The sequence below is a fragment of the Rattus norvegicus genome, chromosome 2, assembly GCF_036323735.1.
Source record: "Rattus norvegicus strain BN/NHsdMcwi chromosome 2, GRCr8, whole genome shotgun sequence".
Taxonomy (NCBI): Eukaryota; Metazoa; Chordata; class Mammalia; order Rodentia; family Muridae; genus Rattus; species Rattus norvegicus.
The window spans coordinates 63652352-63674857 of NC_086020.1; the positions used below are offsets into that span (position 1 = coordinate 63652352).

Sequence of the window (22506 nt, forward strand, 5' to 3'; positions counted from 1 at the left end):
AGTCTCCGCACTAATGGGTTCTTTGTTGTCGCGCTCTTGAATCCGCCATCTCTATTTTGAGAAAGATAAATTTAGATAAACACCTCACTTATAAAGAGGTAGCATTCGGAAATGGAACAGGAATCCGTTGACTGAAGTGGTTGTGTGAGTCTTCTGTGGAGTCTTTCCAGAGGCTCATCCATTTAGTGTGAACCCCATTTCTGATCCAGATAAGCTATCAGTCACTTATTCAACAGGCTCCTGGTGACTCGTGTCATCCAGTTCCTGAGCTCTCAAACCATGGGTTTCTTTAGAACGAGCTTTTTTTCTGCCACTAAGGTATTTAAAGGAATGTATGTTTGAGCAGGCTTATTAGAAAATTGGTTTAATTTTCACAGATTTGCCTTCTCTTTGTCTAAGATAACTTTCTGTCCTTTTCCTAGATACCAAAAATTATGGAAAAGTTACGTGAAACTTCGCCACCTCTTAGCAAATAGTCCCAAGGTCAAACAGACTGACAAACAGAAGCTGGCGCAGAGGGAGGTGGGTATTGAATCCACTCCTCGGCGGTTAATGACTGTGCATGTTGGGTTTATTTTCAGATTGTTGGATTGCACTGTTAACTCTAGAATAATATTTTAAAAAGAAGATTTTAAATAATTAGGGATACTCCTCTGTGTATTCTAGTATATTGATTGCCTCTTAAAAATCTTTTAGTAGTCAAGGGAAATTCTTCTTACTTGAACTTCATATATGTCTACATGTATGTATACATGTCTACGGTGTTTTGATCTCGTCCACCTTAGTTCCTCCCCTCCAAGTGCTCCCAAATCCTTCTTGACAGGTCTTCTTATAACTTCACACCCCACTCTCACCCCACCCACCTTGGTTTTTTTTTTTTTTTTTTTTTTTAAACCACTGGGTTTGGTTGGTGTTGCTGGTAGTTGCAGGGGTGCAGGGGTGCAGGGACATGAGCTGTAGGATATTTTTACCCTTAAAAGGCCAGTTTTCTAATAAATCGCTGGCTGTCTTTAGGAATCACATCTGTTGTTTGGCATTGGCACTTAAACACTTACAAGCAAGGCGAGCAGTTTACTACTGAGCAACACCCCGGCCTTTAAATATGCGTCCTGTAGAAGTAGAAAAAGCTCAAAGTTTATAAATCAGCCTTATCCCTAACCTTACGTAGCATAACACTGGGTCATAGATTTCTGGGTATGACAGTTGTAAGAGACCACCCTCCCTCCGTAATTCTTTTAGTGTAACGGTGATCTTACCTTGTAAAGTTTGACATCTCACACCCCATACTCCTGACTGATGAGCAGTAGTGTCCTCTGTATTCCAGGGTTCTCTTTTAGTTCTTGGGTAAGAGTAAATTTAGCATCAACACAGACTTTTTCTCAATGAGGTTTTATTCTACTGTACAAGGCTAAGACGCTGGGAAGAGACATGGATTCTGGCTCTGTCACTCTCTGTGACTTGAGCCAATCAGAGCCTTTATAAAGGAAGACTCTGAGGCGAGAGGCTAGCGGTGCCCTACAAGGCCAAGGCTGTGTGTGTGCACTTCTGAAAATGTGCCATTCAGTGGTCTGTGCCATTGAATACTCATCTCCTGGTAGGTAGCCTCTAGTAGGAACTTGATGGTGGAGTTGGTTGTAGTTACTCTTTTTGTTATGACTTCCTGGGACTTTTATTAAATGTACAATGTTTTTGTACAGCTAAATAGATGAAGGGTAGTGAAAAGGAAGGCATGATTTCTGATTGTGTCTCACGGGGGAAAATCTGAGGTCCTCGTCTTTACCCTTTCCCGACTCTTTCTTCCAGGGGAATGTCATTTTTTTTTTTTTTCTTTTCGTTTTTTCAGAGCTGGGGACCGAACCCAGGGCCTTGCGCTTCCTAGGCAAGCGCTCTACCACTGAGCTAAATCCCCAACCCCAGGAATGTCATTTTATAGTTCAGGCTGCACTCTAATTTGCAGTCATCTTGTAAAATCTTGTGAGTTGTTGGTGCACACCATTGGACCCTTCTTGGCTCCACCCCACCCCACTTCTAACATGTACCCCTGCAGTAAGACTGTGAGGGCTTTACAAATTAGGCAACTTGTAGAATCATGTCGATATCAGCTTGATTGAGTGTCTTTCTTAAATGGAAATGCTGTAAGGCTGTAAGGCTGGGTATAAGAACACTTCTTACCTGGTGATTTCAGAACCCAAGCCATATATTGCCTTTCGTTTGTAAAAGCATATTTTGTTCAGACTTGATGGGTTAGTAATTTTTCTCATGTGGTTAATAGGAAGGATTGCTTTGTACCTAGAGGGTCTTATACCTTGGCCCTCACCTCAGTCAGGTTAAATATTGTCTTTTTGCATAAGAGGTTTAGTGCCCCAAAGTAAGGAAATATTGAGGGACTCTCATCTTCTCATGCTTGATGCTTGGCTTAGAATTGCTTCGCTGATGTCGTTACTTACGATGAGCTCTTCTCCAGGAAGCGCTCCAGAAGATACGGCAGAAGAACACAATGCGTCGAGAAGTCACCGTGGAGCTGAGTAGCCAAGGATTCTGGAAAACTGGCATTCGTTCTGATGTCTGTCAGGTGATGGCGCTGCTCTGAACAGTCGTGCCCATATATCTCTTCCTCACAGGCCCTGGCAATGAACTTTTCTCTAATTGGGAAGTTTCTGTGGATTATACTCTGATGCGAAATCAGACACCAAACACAGGTTTCTTTTTAGCTGTTTAGGCTTTGTCTTTATTTTCTGTGTTGATGCTCTGGGGTGTGCGTGCATGTGCGTGTGTGTGTGTGTGTGTGTGTGTGTGTGTGTGTGTGTGTAGGAGCAGTAGGGGGGAGCGTAAGTGGGAATGTTAAAGTCGGTCTCTTTGGGTGGAGGCAGCCTGCTTTCAGATGTCTCCCCATCTCAGCGCCTGTGTAGATGCTTGTGTGAGAGCCCAGCAGCCATATACATAGTCACCAGAATAGGAGGTTTCTGTAGCTCCGACCTGAACGTGCTGCAGAGAACTGATGGCGTCAGTGAGCAGCATGCATTCCTGTGTGGCAATGACAGTACCTTTCCCTTGGGTAAGCAAGGGTGAAACAGTTCTGCTTTCGTCAGCGCCTCATTTGTAAGCATTGTTATCTGTGTTGTGGTTAAATGTACACCAGATTCGAGGTTGCCCCACAGCGGCTCGTTCTGTGGCTTTTTACCTGACCCTTTGTCACGGTTGGTATTGGTTCAAGTAGATGAGAAGGGAAGGAACTGAACACACAGACTGGGTCAGTAGGACAGTTTGCTCCCTTCCGCCTTTTACAGAAGTACTCCCAAGCTGCCACATGTCTATTTAAAGGTAGCACACAGTTTTAAAAGGTGAGGTTACGCACGGGTAGGTATTCATTTCATTGTAATGAATTAAAAAATTCACGTTGCCATTTAACTGAACAATGGTCTTCATGTAAATTATTGAAAATATTGTTTAAAAAAAGTCAACGTTCTGAGTAGTAGTCCAAAGTAATCTTGCATTAGGATGTGCTGCTGTTAATGGAGTGATAGTAAACAGTTAGAGATAGTTGGGGGCAGTCAGCTGCTGTGGTATTTTGCCGGTTGACCAGCTTCCTCTCTGGGATTCCATGCAGTGCACAGCATGACAGTGTCTTACTGTCAGTTCTTTAAAACACGTCATTTTACTGCTGTGGTTCTCCCTCGGACTATTTGAAGTCATCACGTAATTTTTCTGGTGGGTCGTGTTTCTCCAGAACTGAGCAGAATGTTGTAAGATGCTGTCATGGATGATGAACAGACTGGTGAGCAGTCACTGTCTCAGTGACAAGGCGCAGTCGAGGGTTTAAGAATCGTTAACCTTTGGGTTTGGGCGTTGCAGTGTGGTGGTCGAATGCTTGCATAGCGTTCAGGATCCTTAGGTCTTACCTCCAGCACCATGGGGCGAGAGCTGAGATTCTGATGCCCTGAGAACTGGAGAGAGGATCTCTGAGACCTTCAGTGAGTGGCTTTTTAAAAAACATTATTTTATTTTATGTGTAGGAGTGCTCTGTTCGCATGTATGCGTGTGTACTACATGCATGTGTGGCACTCTTGTCAGTCAGAAAAATATGTCAGATTCCCTGGAAGTGGAGGTTCAGATGGTCTTGAGCCTGCGTGTGTGTGCTGGGAACTAAACTCACTCCTCTGCAGGGAGTGCTAGTGCTCTTCACCAGTGAGCTCTGCCTAGCTCCAGGGCCAGTGGGTTGTCTTCTTTTAATTTACATTTCTGGCTGACTTTAAAGTCTATTTTCCAACAAAACTTTTGGAGAGCCTGTGTGTGTGCAGGATACAACATGGCTGAAGGGTGATGGGCGATGGGTGAGGGAAGCATATCCTGTTTGGCTCAGTTTCTCACCCTTAGTTGGTTTCCTGAGCACAATGTTGTTTTATAGCGTTGAGCCCTGTCTGCTTGATCTTACAGCCTTCCCTCTTCCTGCGTCTCACTGACACGGCGCCCTCTGTCTCATTCATTCCCGATTACTTTTATTTATGTTCTGGGAGGGCTTCTCGGATCTTCCTACTACAGCTGACTGAGTGCTGGGATCATGGTTGCGCCTCTGCTCCCAGCTTGGCTGTTAGCTCTTCGTCGCACAGCCTCATGTCTGCCCACTGAGTCAGTTTGTCTGTGCCCTTCGGAGCTTCATCTTTTTACAGCTTCTTTTCTCCTCACGATTTTCATTCCTATAAAACTCAGTTGTCATTGTCATTTACAGCTCTCACTTCCTTATTTTCTTTTTTTAGTATTACACCTTTCTATTGGCAACTTTAGATGAGACTTAATTATGATTGTTCTCTATAGCTCTGTAAGGTTTGTAACTTGGTTAAGTTAAGCAAGGTCAGTGAAATACCTCCGTGTCCGTCCTGGAAGGCAGTGGAAGCCAGGACGGATGGTGTGGTTCTGCTGGGCTCTGCCTGCCGTGCTCCCTGCCTGTGGACACCAGGCCTCTCCTCCTGGCTCTGTGTTCCTCAGTCCCCTGTGCCTCCTATTACAGTGCTTCCTCCAGAAGCAGCTCTGCACAGGCATGCTTTCTCCTGACAGCTGGGTTGTCCCTTCTCTTCATCTACGCTGAGTGTGCGTAGGCTGCCCTGGTTCTCCTCATGTTCACACCTAGTTACTCTCCCACAGAGCCTGACACCACACAGCTCTTTGTCTTCACATGGCTCTCGTTCAGGGACCTTTGGTTCTGGTAGTCTTTTTTTTTTTTTTTTTTACTTGTATATTTTAATTTTTTGAAACTTTTATACATGTATTCAACGTGTCATGGTCATATCAATCCCCGACTCCATTCCTCAAGCCCCACCCCCAGTCTCTTTTCTATCTTCTTCCCAACTTTACATCATTTTTTCCCCCTTTCTCTTTTTTACTAGTGAACTAAGTCCAGTTAGTGTGTGTGTGTGTGTGTGTGTGTGTGTGTGTGTGTGTGTGTGTGTGTGTAGGGTCATCTACTAGAGCATTAGGCAACTACCAGAGGCTTAACGAATCCCCCACCCCACCCCACCCTCACCCCTGTCTAGGAAAAGATGACTTTCTTCAGCCTCATCCAGTGACTGCCATTAGCTCCTTGTCTAGGTGTGGGGAGTATCAGGAGCTTGGCTTTTATGGGTCAGTTAAAACTTGAAAACTGTACCTCTGTCTGTCTGTCTGTCTGTCTGTCTGTCTTCCTTTTAAATAAATACGTGTACTCGTCACGCATATAAGATGCTTCATAATTGTACTTTAACACTGAGCTGTTCACACCAGCTCTCTTGAGCTGCATGACGTTTAAGTGGCTGGAAATGGTATTCTATTGGCTGCGTGCTTTGTGAACAAACTTGTCATGTTTTTAAAATATTATATTTAGAAAAAAATTGACCAAGTGCTGCTGATGTATACCACAGTGGTGTGTCTCTTGGAAGCCCGTGATGCAAAAACTCTGTATTCATCCTTTTTCCCATCTTCCACAGACACAGGGAGGCCTGCACTTGTAGGCGCTCAGTGGATACTCACTGAATCGCCCTGGTGAGAAGGCTTTCTGTTGGTTAGATCCTATTTGGCAGAACTAGTGTTTCTTTTTAAGTTAATAAGTTAAGACCGATTTCTGTAGCTTCAGGTAGGCCCGTTCTCACGTCTATTTTTAATAATACCAGCTTAAAATACTTCAGAATGAAGCTTTTTCAAAATGAAAAGCGTATGTCAATCATCCTGTGAGCTGTGCCCACCCTCCAGCTTCTGATGAATAAGAATGATTCCTTTATTCTTTTACGCTCCAGACAAACATTATTAAAGAAAAGGGAAAGATACGCCTTCCATGAAGTCATCTCCCAATAAGGATCTGGAGCCAGATAAAATGCGATTTAAGTTCCAAGTCCTCAGCTGCCTGTACTGGCTTTCTGAGGGCTCTGTCTGAATGTCTGATCAGGAGCTGTTAGACCCGGTGTAGCTCAGTACATCCACCCTGTGACTGAGGTAGTTTTGAAGGATAATCATAAGGCTTGGTTTATGTCAACATTAAAATTAGATTCAAATTTTGCATATATAGCCATTTTTTTTCTGGAGAAAGTTATTTATTTGAGGCTCAAAATATCTTGACCCTAAAGCATTTTAGTTTATTCCTATGGAATTAGAGACAGGGATGCACAGAATGGCTTACTTGAGGCTGTTGTGCTGAATATTCATAGACCCAGAGCTATCCCTTGGGAGGTGCCCATGGTCCCAGCACTTAGAAGCCTGAGGCAGGAGGGTGTGAATTCAAGGCCATACTTCTCCATAGCAAATTCCAGGTTAGCCTTAAGTATATAGCAAAGCCTTGGATTTAAAGAGAAGTAATAAATAAATGCAAGCTGGAGAGATGTCTTAGTGGATAAAATAGTCTACAAGTGGGTGGACCTGAGATAAGGTCCACAGCACCCATGTGAAAGCTGAGTGGGGAAACATATTTCTGTAACTCCAGGAGATGGATGGGAGGCCAGCGGATCCTTGGGATTTATTGGCCAGGTGGTCCAGCCAAAACAGTAACAGTAGGTTCAGTGAGAAACCTGTAGGACAATGAAGAGAGTGTTATATTGACCGTGGGTCCTCATATATGGACATACATTGAGTGCAGTTACACACATGCAAGCGCACACGCCATGCAAAAAGGGAAGAAAACAAGTGTTTTTTTCCCTTACATTTTATTCATTTAACTGTCCCTGAGCTTAGTTACGTTATATCCTCATTTTAGAGGTGAGGAAAAGGCAAAATAAAATAGCCCCAAGTCAAGCAGTGAGTGAGGGGTAGAATAAGATCCAGGTACTCTGGGTCCAGACAGACGGTTCTGCAGATTGCCACATAGCCAATAAACTGCTTCAGGACTTTATGAGCTGGAGTTTGGGGTGAGAAAATGGTTCTTACTTGTCATAGAGTAAACAGTGTTTTTATGAATTTTTATAGAGTTAAACATACTGAGTTTTTCCCCCCAGCACGCGATGATGCTGCCTGTTCTGACCCATCACATCCGATACCATCAATGCTTAATGCACTTGGACAAGTTGATAGGGTATACTTTTCAGGATCGTTGTCTGCTCCAGGTAAGAAAGAAGCGCTGTTCCAGAGATCCACTGAACTTGCACAGTGAGGCCGGGAGAGCCCACCCTGCAGAGTATAAATGGTATAGTGGGTTCTCTTCGGAGAGACCACCTCCCTGCTCTCTCTCCCCTTGCCTTGGCTGCTCTTGGGCCCTTCATACTTATTTGAGGCTGTAGACTGATGCTACAGTCTGTCTGTCAAGGGTCAGAACATTTTCCGCATTCCCTTGTTTCCGACTCTTCTTCCTACAGTCCAGGGTTGTAATCCTCCCTGAAAGGTGGGGTTGTGGGGTTGTTTAGAAAGATCTTGCAGCCATGTCTGCAGATTCGATTCTGAAGGAGGAGCTGGAATGTTTGTCTGAAGTGTTTTGTTGTGAGTGTTAGGAGGCGGTGCCTCTGCTAAGTTTTAAACTGAACTTGTTTCATTAAAACTGTAGCTGGCCATGACTCATCCGAGTCATCATTTAAATTTTGGAATGAATCCTGATCATGCCAGGAATTCTCTGTCTAACTGTGGAATTCGACAGCCCAAATATGGAGACAGAAAAGTTCATCACATGCACATGCGGAAAAAAGGTTGGTTTGGGTGACTGTAAGACACTACTGTCTGCTCTGTGCTGCTTCCTTTTTTTATTTTTTAAAGATGTATTTATTATATTTACGTGAGTACACTGTAGCTGTTCAGACTCACCAGAAGAGGGCATCAGATCCCATTACAGATGGTTGTGAGCCACCATGTGGTTGCTGGGAATTGAACTCAGGACCTTCGGTAGAACAGTCAGTGCTCTTAACCTCTGAGCCATTTCTCCAGCCCTCTGTGCTGCTTCCTAAGATCCACTGCCATCCTTGGAACTGGTTCCCCGGGGTTCCGTAAACCCCTTGCTCATGTACCGCATGCATCCTGGGTAACGTTCATTTTTGGCACGGATGCATATTTTAGAACATTTTCTTTCTGTTATCACATATTTTAGAGACTGGAATGCAGATGTTAAAGTTTTAAATGTCAAAGTGGGGTGAGAAGAATTCCTTTCTAGATATCACGATGTTCTAAACTAGTTCTTAAATTATTTTATTTGTATGTTTGTGGTTTTTTAATAGGAATTAACACCCTAATAAATATCATGTCACGCCTCGGCCAAGATGATCCAACTCCTTCAAGGTAAATTTTTAAAAAGCAGATTTCTGAGAAGGACTGTACATATTTTGTAATTTACTCACTTCAAGTGTAGACTTCAAATGGTTTGGAGAGTATATTCATGAAATTCTTGAACTATAGGTGTCTAATTTCAGGGCATTTTCATTGTATGAAAACCAATACCCTATGCCCACGAGTGGTCCCAGTAACTCTCAGCCTCCCCAGCCCTAAGCCACAGTCAGCTCTCCACTAACACCTTTCTGAACAGTCTGTGAACAGCTCTGGGCGCGCTTGGTGTCCTCTGTGTTCACTTCTCTCGGCATAAGATTTGTCTGTAACAAATACTCCTATTTCTTCTCCTGCTAAATAATGTCAAGGTGTGAGATGTAACACGTTTTGTTTATTTTCTCAGTAGTTGCTGGGCTTGTGGACATATGCTTTGCCTTTTCTTGATACTTATCCAAGAATGGGATTGGAGGTCATGCGGTGACTGTTTGATCTTTTAAGGAACTTTTTTTAAAATTCACAACAGCAGTTCCTATGTCCCTTAAAAACCATTTTAATTAAAAATTTCGGTGTGTGTGTTAGAGTATAATATAGCACATGTACACATAGTGTGTGTGCACACAATCCTCGTGTGTGCACTTCCTCTATTGTATTAAGATGGGCTCTCTAGCCGAACCTAAAACATGTCCTTTTGCTGGGCTGACTGACACCAAGCTCCAGGATCCGCCTGTGTCTGTCATACTGGAGGTGTAGGCGTACACAGCTGTGCCCGACGTCCCACGTGGATGCTGGGTTTTTGAGTTCAGGTCCTCGTGTTTTCGTGGCAGTCTATGTTTCCACTGAGCCATAGCCCCAGCCTCGTCCCTGGGCTTTGATGTAATTGTCTGTACTGACACATCTGCCTCTTTAGCCCTTGGCCATCCTAGTCAGATGTAGTTTTTCATTACTTCTTTGATGTGTCCCAGTGTTTAGTATTGATATATGTACTCACTGGTTGTTTGGGAAAATTTTAGTTCATATCTCTCACATCTTTAGTTTTCTTGTTAATGATACAGCTATTTTACATTGTAGATGAGTCTCTTATTAAATACATGATTTGTGGAATCTTTCCTTGTTCTAAAGATTGCCTTTAATTCTCCTGATGTCTTTTGGGACAAACAGTCATAATGAATTCTCATTCATTTATCCTTCATTCTATTGATTGTGATTTTGGGGGTATGCCAAGAAAACCATTCCTGAGTGTAAAATTTTGGTGTGTGTGAGTAGTAGAAGTATAGTGCATGTACACATAGCGAGTGTGTGTGTGTGTGTGTGTGTGTGTGTGTGTGTGTGTGTGTCTGTCTGTCTGTCTGTCTGTCTGTCTGTTCGTGGGCACACACTTTTGTTTCTATTGTGGTTTTTAGTTTTCCATAAATTGTGTAGGTTTTTTAAATCTGTCCTGAGTTATTTGGACATGGTGTGAGTGATGTATCGAGATGTTTCAACAGCATTTGTTGAGGAGTCTCCTGATGCCCCGTTAAGGATATGAGCACTTGTTTTAGGACTCACTTCCTCTGTGGATGGGGGTCTGCCCTCTGCTTGTACCACACTGTCTTGATTGATATAGCTTTGGAGGAAGTTTTGAGATACTGGTTGATAGTTTTTCTTTCCCGTGGTATTTTTATTTGCTTTATTGTGACAATATTGACCATTGGGTGACTGAACAACATTTAATTGAGGCTGGCTTACAGGTTCAGAGATTCAGTCCATTATCATCAAGGCGGGAGCATAGAAGCTAAGCATGGGGCTGGCGGAGCTGAGAGTTCCACTCTTGTTTTGATGGTAGCTGGGAGAAGACTGACTTGCAGGCAGCGAGGAAGAGGGACTTAAAGCACATGTCCACAGTGACACACTTCCTCGAACAAGGCCACACCTACTCCAACGAGGCCACACCTCCAAATAGTGCCTTAAATAGTGCCAAATCGTGCCAAGCATATTCAAACCACCATGGTATCTTTATTAACATCTTCATTTTTGTTTGGCTTTGAACCCTTTCTGGGAAGGAAGTGAGCTGGATCTGTATGAGATCTACATCATGTTTCGACTGCAGTGTGAAATGTCCCTCCTAGGCTTGTGTGTTTGAATAGTTGGTCCCCAGCTGGTGGCACTGTTTGGAAAACTGTGGAACCTTTAAGAAGTAGCACTTTACTGGAGCAAATGGGACACTAATAGGCCTTCTTGTCTGTTAGTACTCCCCAGTGGAGACACTAGGACAGGCTACTACACCTGATGGCATGCCTTCTACACAGGGATGTACTGAGTCTATCTGTTCTTAAACTGTAAGCCACAGGAACCCTTCCTCTAGGATTGCTTCTTGCCAGGTGTGTGGTGTATACCCCGGAAACGGAATAAGTAGAACTGCATGTCTAGTTGGTCAGGGAGAGTTACGGTGTGTGAAGCAGAGCACACTGTGTTTTAAAAGCTATTTGAGGACATTGCTTGAAGGACGCTCCTTTTTAAAATGGGAGGTGGCAGTGTTTACTGGCATTGGCTGTCACTCCCTCTGTCCAGGTTCAGGTCGAGTAGGGAGACAAGAACTGAGGCAGTTGCTTCAGAGGCTGCCTCCCTCTACAGCTTCCCTTTCTGTCTTACTTCATACAGCTTGGTGTTGCTCTCTCTGAATGCTTGGGACCAGACATGTTGAGAACATTTCAGAGTTTGACTTTGTTAAACATTTGGAGTACTGCACTGGCTTTACCACTTTGAGCAGCTCTAATCCAAAAGTCTAAATGTTCCAAAATCCAGAAGATTCTAATGAATTGGTTCTAATTCTAATTGAAATGGTTGCTTGAAAAGTTTTGTGTTCTATATTTACCTCTGATGCTGAGATTAAAGTAATAATAAAAAATAAAGACAGTCTGACCAAAAGTAATTCAGGGGCGGACAGGATTAGTTTCGGCTTACAAGTTACAGTCCATTATTGAAGGAAGTGGGGGATTCTAGCAGGAACTTGAAGTAGAAGTCATGGAAGAACAGTGTTTGTTGGCTCTCTCACACACTGATTCATGTTTAGCCAGTTTTCTTACATGGCTCAACCATCTGCCCATCTGTAAGTGGGCGGGGCCCGCTTACATCAGTTAACAATCAAGACGTCCCTTCATAGACAAGGTCCTCATTTGATCTGGTCCGGGCAGTCCCTCAGCTGAGACTTTCTTAGGTGGAGGCTGGGCTCTGTCAGGCTGACAGTTCAAGCTGACTTGGTCTGTTAAGCTTGGACGTCTCGGCATTGGATTCATAATTCAGAGATGCTTGGCTGTGTGCCAGTTCTCCTTTTCAGTTGGCTTGACTCAGATTTCTTTCTTTTGGGGTTGTCTTAGCTCCAACCGTGTTTTTCCTCTTCAATTCAGAGGTACAAAGGAAACTGGGCAGTGGTGGCATATGTCTTTAGTCCCAGCCCTTGGGAGGCAGAGGCAGGCTGATCTGTGAGTTCAAGGCCAGCCTGGGCTATAGAGTGAGTTCCAGGACAGAAAGGCTAGGACAAAAAGCCCTGTCTTAACAAACAAACAAACAAACAAATGAACAGGAAGTACAAAGAAAGCAGTACAGAGCTTTAAAATTCTAGTTTGAAATGTTGTAAATGTCTAACTGTGACATTCTTTCAGAGTCTGAGATTATAAAAGAGCCACTTACAAAGTAACTAGTCACCCTGGGAGATAGAATAGCCTGGTTTTGTTTTATCTTGTTATGTCTTAGACTCCAGATGACCAGTGTTTTATATTTTTATTACATTTTCATTTAGGTGAGTAGGGCACGCATAGTGTGTTACACGGGGACGTTAGAGGACAACCAGCAGGGAATGGGTTCTTGCTTTTCACCATGAGGATCCAGGGATCCAGTGCAAGCTTGACAGCCAGTGCCCTTACTTGCTGAGCCATCCCAGTGGCCTGAGATGACCAGTTATGGTTTTGTTTGCCTGTAATTTTTATTTTATGTGTATGGGTGTTTTGCCTGAAACTGTGCATGTCTGTGCACCATGTGCGTGGCTGGTCCTTGTAGAGGCCAGAAGAGTGTCACGTGTCCTGAAATTAGAGTTACAGACTATTGTAAGCCAGCATGTGGGTGCCAGAATTGAACACAGGACCTCTAAAAGAATACCTAGTGCTGTTAGCCTCTAGGCCATCCCTCTAGCTCCTGGTGACCATTTCTTAAAACAAGGAACCCTGCACGGTTCCCTAACCAAGCACTTCACACCCACCACTGTTGTCTGTATGTAAAGTACATCTTTTGATGGTGCTCATGATCAGACTGCAGGAGGACTTCTCTCCCTCCTCCCCATTCCTCCTCCTCAAACTCCTCTCCCCCTTCTCCTCTTCCTCTTCCTCTTCCTCTTCCTCTTCTTCTTCCTATTCCTCTTCCTGTAAAAGGCTGTCTGGTAGTGCATGCCTAGCATTTATAATACTCTGGATTCCATTTCTAGAGAGAGTGTAGGAGTAAGAGTTTGAATGTGTGGGAATGTGAGCGAGAGGGGAGGGGAGAAGGATAGAGAAGGAGAGGCGGGGTAGGTAGAGCAAGAATTTTAATCAAGGCAAAAGATTGCAATCTCTAAATTGTGTCATTTCTGAGTTTGCTGTTTTGAAGCTTCAGAGTAGGCAGCAGGTAAGCTCTCAGACAGAGGCAGCAAAAGCAGTTGGCTGGCTGAGTGCAGCAGCTGCCCGGAGGAAGCGGGCAGAATGCCACCATGCTACCACAGACAGAACTAATAGCTTCTCCTACTCTCTGACTTTGGCTGTGGATTTGTGGAATGCCACCATGCTACCACAGACAGAACTAATAGCTTCTCTTACTCTTTGACTTTGGCCGTGGATTTGTGGACTTTGTGGATGGAGAGTTGACCTCAAGTGTCTGATCTGAAAGAGCCCCTGGCCTTGCTGCAGGGTCTGCTGCTTGTCTGCTGCCAGTGCCTCTGAGCTGTGCGGCCACAGAAGCCAGCCTTAAGATGCTTCGTGCAAATTTAATTTGGCAGACATTTATCCAGAGCCTTTTAGTCTGAGGCAGTATGCAGGTATTTTAGGGGATCCAAAGCCAAGTACCACAAAACCCCCAGTCCTCAGGAGAGGCATGATTGCCTAGGGTAGGATGAGAATGCTAGAAACCTGAATTATATAGGAGAGGCTCTGATAGATGCTTTAGAGAAGATCAAAAGCGAATCGTGCAAACCGCTCCCAAGGGGCTCGGGATAGCTCAGGCGGTAGTTCCGGGATTATAGGTCAGTTTTGTTCTGTGCACTTGAATAATTGAGTTGACTTTAAACTATTTGCCCTCTCCTTTGTTTGTTTCTTAGTTACTGTTCGAAATGGGGTGCTCGTCTCTGCTTCTTGGAAGCCTTTGCCTATCTTTGAAGCATACTTCCCAAGACTCTTAAGAATTGGGAAGACCTCAAGCAAGAGGTTAGGGAGAGAATGTTTCTAAGGATGTTTCTTGATCAGTATCAAGGGGAGAAGAAGGGAGGCACCCAAGCCAGCATGTTGGTCCCCTGAGTTCTTCACAGACTGCTTCTGGTGCCCTTAGCCCCTATGCTCACCCTGCAGTACCATGAGGAGTGGCCGGCCACGTTCTGTCTGTGTGCCCTGGAGCTGCTGTTTCCTTAGACATCTCACTACCCCCGAGCCTCAGTTTCCCATCTTAGCTGTCACCTGCTCCAAAGCTTCCACCAATTGAGCCAAGGCTGAGCTGCCCCCTGCCAGCCGCAGCTCCCGTGACCTGGCCCTGCACTGTTGACAGGCATGTCTTCCTCACGTGGAGAGCCACACGCTTTCCGAGTTGTCAGGCAGTCTTTCTTCCTCACATGCCGGTCGACATTTTACATTTGCTTCCGGAGTGCCCAGATGGCCTTGTGAAGTCCTGCTGGTGTTGACTCTGCCACACATGTCTTGTTCTTCTGTGTATTCTGATCATGCCGCAGAACTAATTTTCTCTATTAGACAGTGAGGGTTTCGAAGTCTGTGTCCCTGCTCTTTTTCTTCTCCTTTCATCTTGTAACCAGTTCCTTTCACAGAGAAGACACTTCAGTAATTAAGTATTAAAACAAATGTGTATGTGGTATGTATGTAGCTGTGTGTACAGACGCACATGCCTCTGTGTGTGAATGTGGAAGCCAAAGGTAGTGTCTCTCTCTATTACTCTCTCCAGCATTGCCCACATGACCATGCTAGTCCAGTGGGCCTGGGATCTGATGAGGCTGTGTCCTCTTCTCTCCTTCCCTCAAATTCAGGAACATGAGAGAAGTTCTTCAGGTGGGTAGGCATTTCCCCAACCTTCAAGGTCTATAGTTCTACCCTACCAGTTACTGCTTGAGACTGTGCGGAAAAATGTGTGTTCACCCTTGAATTTGGCCTGTGCCAAGTTGCCTTTGCGTAGAATAAATGCCATCTTAGCCTGTTTGCTGGCGTAGAGAGAATATGTATTTTATGAGGTACACTGAAATTTCTTAGACAAAATTTGAGGTATAAATGTGACAAATAATCTCGGTCTTATAATGCCTTTGTTAATTCAGTTCTCAAAATGGCGTTTACTACCCAGCAGACGTCTTGCTTTGGATCTTGCTTTTGCTTAAAGCAAAAACAGTGAAAGGGGCAAGAGGTTTGCTGCTGCCGTGGGCACCAGTAGCTTTCTTTGAGCCTTAGTTGCTTGTTATACTGCTGTGACAGAACACTGTGACCAAGACAACTTGTACAAGAAAATGTTCAATATGATGCTCGCCATCGTAGAAGGGAAGTCCATGACCATCTTGGTGGGAGCATGGCAGCCAGGGGACATGGTGCCGGAGTAGTAGCAGAGGGAACTCACTAAGGATGGTATGTGTGGGGCTTTTGAAACCTCAAAGCCCACCCTCAGTGACATGTCCTCCAGTAAGGCCAGGCCTCCTAATCCTTCCCAAATAATTCCATGGGCTGAGGACCAAGTGTTCAAGTCTGTGAGCCTATGGGGCTGTTCTCATTTAAACCACCTGCCGTACTCTGGGTCCATTTTGTAGATGAACTGTTGGGTCAGGAGCTGACCAGCATAATAGTACCTACAGTGAAATTCACTCCCCACTTTGCATTTTATGACTTATTGCCAGAGTTTAGTCATGATGTAAAAATTAAAAAAATCAAAGCCAGATATGGGTAATTTTTTTTTAATGAATAGTAAATTCACTATTGAACAAATTGTTCTAGTACTGTGATCTTGGATTTTAACAAACTGAATGGTCCAATTTCTGGTAATTAAAATACTAGACTAGACTAAAAATAGTCTCTGTCTCTATGAAAGTTCATAAAAGAAGTTAAGGTAAAACTTATGACAGTAAGGCTTCATTTAAAATCATGTGACTTAGAGTAGCTCCTGTTCTTTGACTGGATGTCTCGTTATCCTCTAATAAAGCCTCCAGTTCAGATACAGCTTGGCTCTCATATCTGACTCCAGACTTCTAACAGGGCTTTATGCTTCACATTAAACAGATTTGCTATATAATACTTTGAATTGCTAAGGGAAAAAAAATCTCTATCAAAGAAAATGGCTTTTTATTTTAATGGCTCAGAATAGCATAGTGTAACTTATTTTCTTTTAGAAAATTTACCATTCCTTTTAAAGTGTGTGTGTGTGTGTGTGTGTGTGTGTGTGTGTGTGTGTGTGTGTGTGTAGGGAGGGAGAGAGAGAGAGAGAGAGAGAGAGAGAGAGAGAGAGAGAAAAGACAGAGAGACAAGGTATTCTATAACTCAGGATGGTCTTAAACTTAAGACTCCGAGTGCTAGGATTATGGGTGTGAGCGTTTACATCTGGCAATTCTATTTCTTCTTAGAACAACAGCTGAGTAACTTAAAACACACACACACACACACACACACACACACACACACACACACACACACACCCCCAAGAGGACTATAAGGTTATCTCATTCTATGTTTAAATAATGTCTATTCCTTGATACTTTCAGTAAGGGTAATTAGCAGACATTTTTGGAAGTCAGTGGTTTTTTTTTTTTGGTTTGGTTTTGTTTTTGAGACAGTCTTGTTTTATAGCCAGTGCTGCCCTAAAAGTCCAGGTTGGCCTTTAACTCAGAATCTTTCTGCCTCAGTCTCTTGAGTGTGGGATTACAGACATGCACCACTGTGCTTGGCTCAATTAAAAAAGAACATGTAATCCTCCTAAGTCACCCTTGGCTAATAGAGTAGTAAAATCCACAACAACAACAACAACAACCCCCCAAGCATCCTTTAAGGTAGTGTACGTTTGACTGAGAGAGAAATTAGTTCATAGGGCCTACTGCACTGTATATGCACACAGGGTCAGAACAGGAGGCTGTCACACGGGTGGAAGAGGATAGCACAGGGCACTGAGGGGTCACATACATTAGGCCCGTCTTAAAGGGCTAGACACTAGGTTTGTATGTGTAATACATACATCTACATTTTAGGTAATCAGTGAGATCAAGAATTTCTCAGCCTAGGCATAAATTGACACATATCTTTACTTTTCTTCCACTCCATTTTAATTCCCCATTATTGACTACTAATTCCTTTCCTGAATATTATTTTCTTTTGAGGGAACAATACTGAGGATTATTGAACCTCGGGCCTGATGTCCAGGGCACGGGCTCAACCACTGAGCTACAACCCCAACTGAATATCCTTTTCACATAATTATAAGCCGTCAACTGGGATGGGTTTTCAGGGTGACTTCTTCATAGCTGTTCCTTCATCATATAAGCAAAGTGTGATCTGTGTGCTGGGGAGGGGAGCGCTCATGTTCATGAGGGCATGGCGTCCTCAGGCAGAATTTCATCAGTTTTCCTGAACTGTACCTGAGTGTACAGAGACAGAGTGGAAAGTTCTGGGGAGGGAGAAGGGCTGGCTTAAAGAGAGCGGGGACATGCCACTTTGAGAGAATATCTAGTGGTTTGGAACAGGAGGTGTCACGCTGGTGGGAGAGGACATCCGGGACTGCTGAGATAGCAGATACATTAGGCTTGCTTTAAAGGACTAGACACTATTGAGTCTGCAGGTGAGGAGATGAGATGCTGTCTGGGCAGCTCTACTAGAGTGCACTCTCCTTTCTCTGGTTCTCCTCATCAGTGTAGAGATACTCACCATAGTCACTGTGATAGCTGACTTCTCTGGAAGCTATCTTCTTGTTCCTAGGGAAAGAAAGCCTTAAGCTTGAAAGGTGGAACCATATATTATGAAGGGCTGAACCCCATTCTCCCCTTCTTTCTTAGTTACTTCTCTGTTGCTGTGAAGAGATACCATGACCAAGGCAACTCTTAGGAAAGAAAGCGTTTAAATGGTGCTGGCTTACAGCTACAGAGAGTTAGTCCAGTATCATCATGGTGGGGAGCATGGCAGCAGGCGGGCAGCTGCTGGAACAGTAGCTGAAGAGCTGCATCTGACCTGTAGGCAGAGAGAGACACTGCCTGGCATGGACTTTGAAACCTCAAACCCCAGTGACATAGTTCCTCTCACAAGGCCACCCCTCCCCCAATTATTAAAGTCCTCCCAAATAGTGGCACTTCCAAATAGTAGGTAAACACACGCCTGTGTGGCCAGTCTTCTGGCCACCACACCTTCCTACCGTGTGGGATTTGGGTGACTTCAGGCTAAGATAGGCGGGTCGTTGCTCTTGAGTACGAGAGACGGGCCTGTAAGATGTTGGGTTACTCAGTGAACTAACCCGTGTTTCCCTTTATCAAGAGTAGGGAAGGAAAGTAAATGTGCTGGGATTCTCTTGTTGTTCTTGTTTTGTTTTTTAAATAAAAGCTTTTAAAAATTGCGTTTGCCTCTGGGGTGTGTGTGTGTGTCCCCGTCTGTCCGTCCGTCTGTCCGTCTGTTCTCCCATCCATCTCTGTCCATCTGTCTGTCCGTCTTTCTTTGTTATGGCACATGTGTGGAGATCCATGGACTGGAGTCATGGTCTGGAGTCATCTTGTACCATGTAGACCCTGGGACTCATGCTTAGATGATCAGGCTTCCTGGAGACATCTTTTCCTGTTGAGCCATTTCCCTAGCCCTAAATGTACTATTTTCAATGGCCTTTTACATTTTCATTTTAGGATTAATCACAATGAAAGGTTGGAGTTCCTGGGAGATGCTGTTGTTGAGTTTCTGACCAGGTAAGTATGTCTTCCCCATAGCCCCTCAGTGATTGCATTCGATAAGCGCTACCTCCTTCGTAATTAGCCAGCAATTCTAAGCAAGGCATTGGAGCGCCGTACATTTCTCCTCTGAAAGCTTAAAAGCCGCATGTCTGTGGCTCTGGCCCTGACAACTGCTCTTGCTGCTGCTGTAATGAGTGAGATTACAAGATGAAAGCCTGGCGTGTCTGTCCTGTCAAGCACGTGTTAAAGTTGTTCACAGCCACAGGAGATCAGCTGGTCCTGGGCTGGATGCTTCAGAGCTTACATTCCATTTGAAAGGGGAAGGATGATATTTTAAAATGTCATTTCATCTTCCAGGATTTGCCTTTGATCCTGTTCTGTCTTTTCTAATCTTGAGGGAAGTAAAGCTTCCAAGTAGCTTTAATGACTAGGAGTGTGCATGCGCGTGTTTGTGTGTGTGTGTGTGTGTGTGTGTGTGTGTGTGTGTGTGTGTGTGTTTGTTTTCTAAGATTTTTTATTGGTCATACAGACTGTCACAATCTTTTCCTAAGGGAGGTGAGCGTGCTTCCCTTGGAGCTATCTTGAACTATTTTTATTATCTTATGGTTATTTGTTTTCCTAAGAAGAACATAAAGGGGCTGTCTCCTACTACTGCAAGGCTGGCTGTTCTGGTGGACAACAGGCTTGATGAAATAGAGTGCTGTAGGAGAGGCAGCTGCAGCTGTGATCCAGATGTGTTCTGGGTGGCCTTCTACCCTGGCCACACTTTGCCCTGGAGTTCCTTCACTCACTGCATAGAACCTGCCAAATGTCACTCACTGCTCTATTCCTGGCTGCTGTATTCTGGACACTTGACCACCACATCGCTACTCAGGGCTTCCCCAGATTGTCCCCAGGGGCCTCCCGGAATCCTACCCAGCAAAAGGCATCTGTTTATAGGCCCAAGTTTGGACTTTAAGATGTTTGCTCTCATTAGTCACAAAAGTGTGACAGATTGTATCATCCGATTTCAGAGACTCTCTTTATTTGCTTTTACTTTTTGAGCTATGGTCTTATTACTTAATCCTGACTGGCGTGGAACTCTCCATATACACCAGGCTAGCTTTATATTTATGATGATTCTCTTGTCTCTGTCTCTAGAATGCTGGGATAGCAGATGTCTGTTACTGTGTCTGTCCCCAGAGACATCTTTTAACACAAATAGCTATGGACATATGAGTAAATGTTGCTATTAGGGTTTTGTGTGCTCGTAAATAATTTACTCTTTACGTTAGTTCAGTGTAATTGACTAGTATCTGTTGCAGATACTGTGTCACCTCCGTGTCTGTGTCGCATTGCTGCGACAGTTTGTGACAAGTATTTATGCTCTTTTCTGTTCTTTCTTCCGGCAGTGTCCACCTGTACTATTTGTTTCCTAGCTTGGAGGAAGGAGGCTTGGCAACCTATCGGACAGCCATTGTTCAGAATCAGCACCTCGCCATGCTCGCAAAGGTACTGTTGGATGTCGGAAGCAATTGCAGAGCCTGGCATTGTCTTCTGGAGCCCACAACATTCTTCAGCAGAGTGAATCCTCCTTGAGAGTATACTGGGGAGTCAGGCTTTATGGACCAGACCACGGTGGACTTGTTTGTTTCTTTGTTTTGGTCTGTTGCCTTTGTGAATTTCACCAGCAGCTAATAAACTCAGCTGTGAGGTAACTTGAAAACAGAGGAGTAAGAAACTGACAGATGTACGTGAACAGCTAAGCATTTGGGGGAAAGGAACATGGGAGCCATGCAAACAAAATGAAATACTTTCGTGATACATTTGTGTATTAATTTATGTTAACAGGCAGAATTATAGATCAGAACAGAATATTTCAGACAGTTCACATCCATACGGGATATTTTTTAGACCTTTGAGAATCTCCAAACCACAAATCCCATTAATTTAGATTTAGGCTTTAAGCTTTAGGCTGTATGCGTACCTCCTTGACTTAGCTGAGTGGCTAACAGAACACACTCATGCTAGGATGTTATTCCCCTGGTCTGATCTGGCCGTGCCATTTTTATGTGATGTCTTACAGTAGTAACTCATACCAGAGAGGAACATAGTCATTTTGGCTGACCCCTTAGGGTTTTGTGCATCCCCTTTTTACATACTGGGTAGCAATAGGGCATTGTTCTCTCCCTAAGCCTCAGACTGCTCATATATAAAGTGGGGTCCACACTAGCTTCCATACACATGCTGACTTTGAGAATGAAATGAAATTAAGTTTTCATGAGTCTATTTAGAGTGGGTTTCATGATCTTTGTTCTTGGAAATCACACAAAGATGTAAATGAGTTTGTAGCAGCTAGTTATTTTTAGTGTTGTTTATCATTGTTCTTACAATAAATTCTCACATTTTATAGGCTTTTGTGTTTGTGCAACATCAGAAAGAATGAAGGCTTTTAAGTCCTAGATGATAGTGTCTACTACAAGAGCTTTCCCTTGCTTCTGCCTTAAGTACTTTCTTCTCTCCTTTCATTTTGATATAAAGTTTAGAAAAGACTAGTTTCGTGACTGGCTTGTTGATTGGATCTTGTAAGGATATTAACAGTATTAAAAATGTAGCAAATTTCAGCCTGTGGTTTTTGTGTTGTCATTAAAGCCTTGTCTTACTTTGTGTAGTCCATTATCACAGTTACAGTGGTGGGCTGCAGTCCGCCTTTGGTGGCATTGGAGAATGTCGTTGAGAATGCCTAATGACAAACCACAAGCAGCAGGAAGAGCTCACTTGGCTTTTAGCAGCCTCGCGTGTGTGAACTCCACGTGCTGTAAAAAAGCTCTTTGGTGTTCAGCTGCTGTCACGTGCTTCCTGGTAGTCCATAGTCCTGGTTGGAAGTACATAGTAACCAAGAGCTTTCAGCTTCTCCATCCTCACTCTCTTTCCAGTTTGGGCCATGGTGAAATTCTTCAACTGTCCTTCAGACATTGGACAACAGTGGAGAGGATATTTACCAGGTGTATCCGGGAAGCAGGTCATTATATAGCACAGTGGGTCCTCTCCAGAACAGAACCCTGAGGAATGACTGGCTGGCCAGGCTCTTCCTAAACCCACCCTAACATAGTTCTCTGATTGGGAATCCAAGTGCTGAGAACATGGTGTCGTCAGCCAGGTTCTTCTTTCCTTTGATTTCCCTGTAGCATTTGTCTCCAGCAGAAGGTAGTGGTGGTCCCATCTAGAGCGGTAGCCCTGTAGCTATTGCTATAGGGAGCAGGAGTTGGAGACAGACTGACAACTGCTGTGCATCTTAGGGGTTTCACACCAGGGCCCACGCTCCTTTAGAGTTCTGCTGCAGACTGTATAGAAAGTCAAGGCTAAGAGAGTGGGCTGTGTAAGAAGTTGGAACTCCACAGCATGACAGAATAATTGTTCACAACATAAAAATGCCGTTTGCAGTCTGCTCTCAAGCAGGACTCCAGAGATAGCAAGCAATTGTATTTTCCCAGTGAGACTGTGAAACAGATGACGTTTACACAGTCTAGTATAAACCCTGGCACTTTGGGATCAAGTGTTTTTTGTTTTTTAAAGAACTTTGTGCTGTTATATTCGTGGTAGTCAAAACTGATTTGAATATGTTTTATACTCGAGATTCTTAGCAGTGGTTCCAGTATGGATGCAGTCTGAGTGTCTTTAATCCAAAGACTGACGAGACCGCAGCTGTTGGCTTG

General features: G+C 44.0%; 1 protein-coding gene across 7 annotated transcripts in view; it reads left to right on the forward strand.

The window, feature by feature from the left end:
* Nucleotides 1-22506, forward strand: part of Drosha (drosha ribonuclease III) — a 111804-nt gene that overhangs the window by 60467 nt on the left and 28831 nt on the right. For 6 of the 7 annotated variants that reach the window (XM_006232050.5, XM_039102206.1, XM_039102207.1 and 3 more), the window contains 7 exons: nt 423-522; nt 2465-2572; nt 7452-7559; nt 7994-8132; nt 8655-8715; nt 18767-18826; nt 20203-20302. In XM_006232050.5, coding sequence (XP_006232112.2) covers nt 423-522; nt 2465-2572; nt 7452-7559; nt 7994-8132; nt 8655-8715; nt 18767-18826; nt 20203-20302 — 676 coding nt within the window. Of the gene's footprint in view, nt 1-422; nt 523-2464; nt 2573-5957; nt 6013-7451; nt 7560-7993; nt 8133-8654; nt 8716-18766; nt 18827-20202; nt 20303-22506 lie in introns of those variants that run through there. The other variant, XM_063281745.1, reaches the window with a different exon arrangement.